This window comes from Micropterus dolomieu, linkage group LG18 (genome assembly GCF_021292245.1).
Source record: "Micropterus dolomieu isolate WLL.071019.BEF.003 ecotype Adirondacks linkage group LG18, ASM2129224v1, whole genome shotgun sequence".
Lineage (NCBI taxonomy): Eukaryota > Metazoa > Chordata > Actinopteri > Centrarchiformes > Centrarchidae > Micropterus > Micropterus dolomieu.
In genome coordinates, this window is record NC_060167.1 from 8,057,886 (window position 1) to 8,065,344 (window position 7,459).

The following is a 7,459-nucleotide window of genomic DNA, read 5'->3' on the forward strand; positions in this document are numbered from 1 at the left end:
TGGTAAAAGACATTAGTAAAAAAAAAATATTAGTACACTCTGTCTTACCATGCATAAACTGAATGTTCACTTGTTTCCAGTGTTTTTTTCCCCCTCTGGTCCCATCATCAGCTGATTTTGAGGCATTATGACATCAAAACTACAGGAAATGCTTCCTCATGTTAGATGAACTTCATCGCTGCGTGAAATTATTTTACTGTAATATTTAAATGTTTCACTCCTTTGCTAAATTGTGACAATATACACGTGTTAATGCACGTATAGCTAGCTACGTATAATGGGGAGCAGAAGGTCAAAATTTTACTTTTTGGAATCCAAAGACTGTATATAAAGATGGATGACATGACAGCTCCTCAAAAGTGAAGCCAAAACATCTGTTGGTGGTGACTATCAAATCTAAAGACACAAATAATAAAGTCAAAGAAATTTGTTCATTTGTCTGATAAGTTTGGTTTTAATTTGTTATTTGATGCTTTAAAAAGGGGGGTTCTCATCATGATTGACAGCTGAGCCCTGCTTGTGATTGAGTCAGCCAGGTGTATACGTGGGACTTCGATACTGTGGCTCAAACTAATGCACAAACTCAAATGCAAGATGGCAGCGCCCGTAGCCAGGATCTTTTGGGTTCATTTTTGTACAGTGGGAGGAAGTTAAGACGTGTCGTCCATCTTTATATACAGTTTATGGTGGACTCGATAAGCAGAATCAAAAACCATTTTTCTTGATGAAGAGATTTGGAACTGGTTCCAATACAGAATCTGCCCTTAATACCCAACCCTGTATCAGAGAGGATGAGATAAAAAGAGCTGAAGACAGACAGAGAAGACAGAAATCACGAGAGAAAGCAGATACAAGCAGGTAAAAAGCATGACAGAACTATCAAGTTACAGAGAGACTGACAACTACACAGAAATATAGATGCTGTAGAAACAAACGTACAGGGCAGAAACCAAAGCTATACATGGCAGGTATTTTCAGGCAAATAAAGGTATAATACAGTGGTTCTGGAAAGATACCACAACACTGTAATAACAGACAGGATGTGGACAGGCGGACAGCAGACAGACAGCTCAGGCGTAAACTTCTGTCTCCCAAAAACCGTTCAGTTCAACTTTTTACAAACAAAATGTGGAATTCACCAGGCCAAGAGTTTAAACTCTACTAGACTACAATTTCCTGAAAATCACTTTTCCTAAAAATTATTTTAAAATCAGGAAGAATTTCTGCATCAGATCATTGACACAGAGTGACAAAAAGTGTCTCCTAAAAAAAACAAATAACTGGACTCAACAGTTCACAGTTCAGTTTACTGAAGTGAACTGAACATTGTCAATGCAGGATTTTTAAATCACCTCTTTATCATCCCCGCAGGATATATTAGGCTCATTTAAGACAAACAAACCTCGTAAGGAAAAGTAACATGCCTCCAAGCATATCTAAGTAGGTGCTTTCTTAAGCATAATCCAGGACTGCCGTGCTATATTGTCTGTGTAATGCATAGTGAACTACAACTACTAAAAAATGTGTGACATTTTAATATAAAATAATTATTTCTCTAGATCAAAAGTTAAACTAAGCTTTTCTGATAAACTCAACTTTGATAATAAAGAAAACTAGCAAAGGCAGTTAGATGAACAAATATGTCTGGAACCTCCTAACACGATGTCTTTTCTTAAAACCTAATTTTATAGGTTTACTTTTTAGATTATTTTAAGTATTATTTGAATAACATTTTATTCTGCAATGTTTCAAAATTCATGTGGATTAGATCAGGGGATTTCAAAGTCTGAGACTGTGGGCCTCCCCTCAGACAAAGCTCGGGAGAAGGTGCCCCTCACCCCCCCAGTTTACTTGTTTAGTTTAGCTCAATTCCTGAATGCCTGTGGGATCATTATTATTTATATTATTTATGTTATTTGATCTCATAGACACCCAACAATTGAGGCAAAATAGCCTAATATTGCTGTTTTACGTAACTTCAGACCACACAAACAACATTAAAAAAAGGCATTTTTTTAGTTTCTGACTCTGTTAAAGTGGGAAAAACAGTTCACCCAAACTACTGTATCTCTGAACTCTCTCATTATCCAAGTCTCACACATAGGCTATTCCATGTGATCTCCTTTTGATAACTAATATAGTATTGCTAGTATTATTGTTTCACTTCCATTCACTGAGCCTCCCCTGAAACAGTTTGGAGTCTCCCTGGGGAGGCACGCCTCATACTTTGAAAACCTTTCTTAAATTGTACTGTACTTCTGTATGACGTTTCTGTACTTCTGTAAATCACTTTGTAAAACCTGTCATAGAACAGTGCCACAAATAAACCAAACTGTCTATTATTATGATAATCAAACTAACTACCATCAATATCTTCATCTTGACCAACTGCACCATCATCTGTGTCTGTATCCTCCTCATCCTCGTCTTCCTCCTGGCTCTCAGGTGTCTGCAGGTTCTGTTTGTCCTCGACAGGCTCCTCTACTGGTCCGTGGGAGACATTGTTGACATCTGTCGTGTGACCAGATCAGATATATACACGATTTTGTCGAGACTTTACCAGCCAAACACATGTTCAGAACAGAGTAAGAGTCCAAATGACGGCAGGTTCCCTCACAAAGTGGCTGCTGTGGCGAAGTGAGCAGTGAGACAGTCACCTCCAGCATTCATTTTCAGTGTTGTCAATCAGTGACCAAAAGCTCCTTTTCCCCAGAATAAGAAAAACAAAGCAGTGGACAGTTTGGCAACCACGGAAACAGCCCAGATTATCCAGAAACCCCAACAAATCCTGTTCAGGCTCAACAGAGACCCACCATGTCCCTGAGACAACCTGTCAGCTCTGAAACAGCCACACCCAGTCGTTACACAAACCATCCTGTCATTCAAAGTTCACACGTTTGAATCCTCGTGCAGCCTGGTGTTGATCCTGGGGACTTGGGCCGGTGATTTTGGCATATGGCCACAATAAGAAAGACTTTACCCATACACAATCATTATTAAAGAAACTGGTTTAGGTGAGTGTTTTAAACCCTGAGCATAGTATTTTCAGCCAGAGAATAATTTTAATCCTTATGCACAACGAGGCCAAAAACATGCAAGCCTAAAGAACTTTTTCAGCTTATGAATGGGATGCCATCCTGTAACAAGGAGTCCATTTCTTTAATTATGCCCATGTCCTGACCCAAATGTACGTAAACTGTAAGCTGTGCATTTCATTACACAGAATGAAGAAGATTTCACTTTAATTTCAGCTAATGGTGCTCAAACTTCTACATTTCAATTACTACACCTGTACTGAATGACATGCACATTCTGTAAAGTTTATCCAAATCATCTATTGCCCTGGCTTATCATTCCCTGTAGTTATGCACATTTTATTGGAATCAGATTGCTGCACTGCACTAATTCCTTAACATTTCTGGTTTCTTTGCACACTAGGAAAATAATGCATTCAACAAAACCTTACTTATTTATTATTGTATACACACTTACAGTATAGGCTACATATACTTTTTGGTCAATATATCTAATGTAGATATCTTAGTCACAATTTCTTAAATTTGACGGGCCCTTATCAAAAATGTTTGTTAAATATTAAACAATAAATCGTAATCTGACTTTTCTGAACTCCCAAATATCGATATGGGGATAAAGAGAATTATTGGTGGGCTCTATTATATATTTGTTTATGTGTATTTACATAGTACAATATAGGGCTGGGCAATAAAACAATAATAATTATCTTGAAACTTGAAAGAAATAATGATTTTACAGTTATCATGATAATTATTGATATCGAATGGTATGTAATGTTTTTATTGTCATAACATTTTTTGCCATATCGCCCAGGTCTATTACACTGTAATACGTATTTATGTATTTTTTTCTGTTTTATTTTATTGTATTACACCTGCTCTTGTATGCATGTGATAATTCTAAAGTTAAACAGTTTATTCAAAATTTCAATACCTATATTTAGGTGGATGATGATATCCAAAGAAGGTTAAAGTCAAGGGCAACTGGACTTGGTTAAAGATACTACAAGACGTTTCGTCCCTCATCCAAAGGACTTCTTCAGTTCTGCTTCTGTGTCTTCTAGTATCTTCAACCAAGTCCAGTTGCCCTTGACTTTAACCTTCTTTGGATAACTATGACCTGGATGACTGAGAATCTTCACAGACATCTTGCTAGTGGATGATGATGTTTATCTTGCCTTAACAGTAGCAGACCTGCTGTAAAGTCAGCTTCCAGTATGATTCTCTCTGAATGATTTAAGATCTTGACAGAAATGTACTGAGGGCTTATGTGAGCCATTCAATTCTTATAGATTCTGCAATCATAAAAAAAAATTCTCGACTGAATGTGAATGAACATCACATGTCCCCCCTTTAAACTACAACCTGAGGGCCAGACTAAGCTACCATAAACAAGACTAAAACAGAAGAAGAAGAGCCAGACTTCCACTGTGACAGACAGAGAGACAGATGAACAAAGAGAGTGAGGAGAGCAGTTCGCAACAGGAAGTTATGTGGACATCATGCAATTAACTTGTCATGCATCATTAGTGCAGGATGGGGAAGTGAAGTTAGCGGCCACAGAAGAGACAAACAGCGGCAGAGTGTCCCAGAGCAGGCCAGAAAAGTGTGGACTCACCCAGGCTGTTGTTCTCTTTAATGCTTTTCTCTTGTAGCTGTTCTAACCGCACTGTAAACAACAACAACGACAGCAGAGAGAAGTGTTGACTGACAGGAAGTCCCAGCCGAGCCCCCTGAAGACTTGTTCTCACCCGGCCACTGGTTGCTATGTTAAATTGTGTGTTAGAGTTATGGGTTTGAAGGGTGCAGTATGTCAACTGGACTGTGTGTGTGTGTGCGTGCGTGCGTGCGTACGGCGTGCGTGCACACGAGCGCTGTGTGTACCCTGCAGGGCGGCGAGCCTCTCGTTGGTGAAGTCATTGTCGGCCTGCAGAGCTTCGATGCGAGCCTGGAGAACCTGCTCCTTCTCCTCCATCTCCTCGATCCGCAGCTCCAACTCCCTCTTCTCCGTCGCTCCCCGTTGGGTCAGTTCTTCCTGCCGGCCCTCCGCCGCCTGGAGGTAGACAGACAGAGGAGGACGGAGGAATGTGAGAAAGGGAGGGACGGAACGAGAAGAATAGGGACGACGACAAAGCAGGAAAAGGGAATAAGGCAGAGAACAGTAAGGAGAAAGGAGGTATGAGGAGCAAGTCAGTGGGCAGTGGAGGAGTGAGAGGATTAAGAGAGGAGACAAGAAGGGAGAAAGGAGGGTGAGGAGAGAAAGGAGGACATAATTCAAAGTCAGAAGCAAGGAAAAGAGATTCAAACAAATTAAAATAAAAGCAAGCCCCATACAGTATATAAAACATATTTTGCTCCAAACAAACTGGCAAAATAAAATATATTTGGTATTAAATCAAATATTATTGCAGGTACATTAAATCCTAAGTCAAATCAGAGTAACATCACGCAGTGCAGGTACCTTGATTTTGTCAGTGAGCTCTTTGATCTCATTGACGGCGGCGTTGTACTTGTTGGCAAGCTCCCTCAGCTCCTCCTGGCCCCTCTCAGACATCTCCTTCAGGTGGGTACACTCATCCTCCGTGTTACTGAGTGAGCGCTGCAGGACAGCAGAAAGAAAAAACGTTTTGGTTCCACTGCATTGAAATGAAGTGTTTCTACAGTATGTATGTGTGTATCCTACCTCCACCTCTGACAGCTTCCTGACCACCTCGATCTTCTCCTGCAGGACTCGCCTCAGGGACTCCTTCGCCGTTGTCTCGTAGTTGTGTTTGTCCTCCTGAAGAGCCAAGAGTTCCTTACGAATACCTTCCTCCGTCTGGGACTATGAGAGAGGAGGAGAGGATTTATTTTAATATAGCGGATGATGATTTTGATTTAGTTTTGATCCTTTTGCTGCAGGAGAATAAGTTATGTCTATCACCAAGAGAAATTCTGACAGAGTCACATGAGTGTGCGTGTTACCTTAGAGTAAGCCTGTAGCTGACTGCCCATCACCTCCAGTCTGGAGAGCAGACGGTCTTCATCAATCAGAGCCTGGCAAAGACACACATCCAGAAATTACAGAAATACCTCCAATGTACAGTTGTTAATGTGGGGCAAAGTACAGTGTGCATGATCCAAAATAACAATAAATGATGGTTTAGTTATTTAAAAAAATAGATAATAATGTTAATGAACTGAGGTGTATTGGTTTGCTCTCCAGACACTAAATCACTAAAATTCCCAGTCCTAATGACCACTTTGATTTTGATTTTGTTAGAACATATTATTTCCATATTGCCACAGCAATACAGTACAATGTGTGCAATACATTATGGTGTAGCGTAATTTTGAGCTGTCTGAATGTAGGCTACCTTTGAGAGATGTAAAACAGATAAACTGACCAAAAACTAATCTGCCAGAAAGAGTGAAAACAGCTGGAGTGAAAAGCCAGAGCATGCATCATGGCATTTGTATCCCTCTGTGTTACAGTACAGGACTAAAATATGATAAATGGTATTTCCTACCTGCCAGCTGCTCTCCGAGGCCTCCTGAGTGTTGGCTAACAGACGCTGCAGAGTAGCTAATTTCTGCTCCAACATCTGCTCTCTGTGTAAGGCCTCCTGGCAGAGAGAGAAAAGAAGATGGGGAGGGGGAGAGGTGGGTAATCAATAAAAAACAAATCAGGAGGAACATCATCATTTGTTATTTTTTTTATTTTTATATGTTCTTCTGTAAAAATCTAACTAAAAGGGCTTTTTAAAATGAACTTAGTAAACACTTAATAAACTTATATGACATTAGAGCTTTAATTAACTTTAATTAGTTATATTAGTTAGGCGTCAATGAACAACAAATTGCTAATCTCTGTATATGGATGTTAATTCCCTGCTGGTTACTTCGAACTACTGCCCTTTAACTCTATTCCACTTCGTCTGTGCAGCTTGTCTCTTATGCTGTCATGTTTACTCAAACCATTTAAATATAAAAAGGTTTTGCAGTAGTTGTTTGGTCTCAGTTGACTGTAGGTCTGTTAGTTGACTTGTTGCTTTGGAAAGCCTTTAAAGATCAGGGCCCCGTTTCAGAATTCTGAGTATGTTAAACCTGAGACGAGGGAAACTCTGAGTTTTCTGTTTCAGAGAGCGAGATCAGATAAACCCCAAATCAGTAACTCCGGCAAGCTGGAAAACCGTCAGTTTCTCTCCGACTCCTCCCCTCCTGCGGAGCCTGAGGCAGCTGTCTGACACACGGTTTCATTTCCTCATTCATACGGTCATATCAAAGCTGATATAGTATCTGAATGCATGTACATCTTTATTTATAATTGCTATTAGTTTTTCAACCAAACATGATCTTGAACATGACCGCTTTATGATCAATCTGTCACTGATGTAAGGACAGACCTCCGCACGTCGTGGATTGATCCTCAGCACAGAAAAAAA

At 39.9% G+C, this 7,459-nt stretch overlaps 1 protein-coding gene across 10 annotated transcripts in view; it reads right to left on the reverse strand.

The window, feature by feature from the left end:
- slmapa (sarcolemma associated protein a) overlaps positions 1-7,459 on the reverse strand; it is a 71,578-nt gene that overhangs the window by 18,966 nt on the left and 45,153 nt on the right. For 4 of the 10 annotated variants that reach the window (XM_046075597.1, XM_046075596.1, XM_046075601.1 and 1 more), the window contains 7 exons: positions 6,545-6,640; positions 6,000-6,071; positions 5,719-5,859; positions 5,497-5,634; positions 4,920-5,088; positions 4,654-4,704; positions 2,365-2,511 (listed from right to left, as the gene is read on the reverse strand). In XM_046075597.1, coding sequence (XP_045931553.1) covers positions 2,365-2,511; positions 4,654-4,704; positions 4,920-5,088; positions 5,497-5,634; positions 5,719-5,859; positions 6,000-6,071; positions 6,545-6,640 — 814 coding nt within the window. The remainder of the gene's footprint in view (positions 1-2,364; positions 2,512-4,653; positions 4,705-4,919; positions 5,089-5,496; positions 5,635-5,718; positions 5,860-5,999; positions 6,072-6,544; positions 6,641-7,459) is intronic. The other 6 variants (XM_046075603.1, XM_046075604.1, XM_046075602.1 and 3 more) reach the window with 3 other exon arrangements.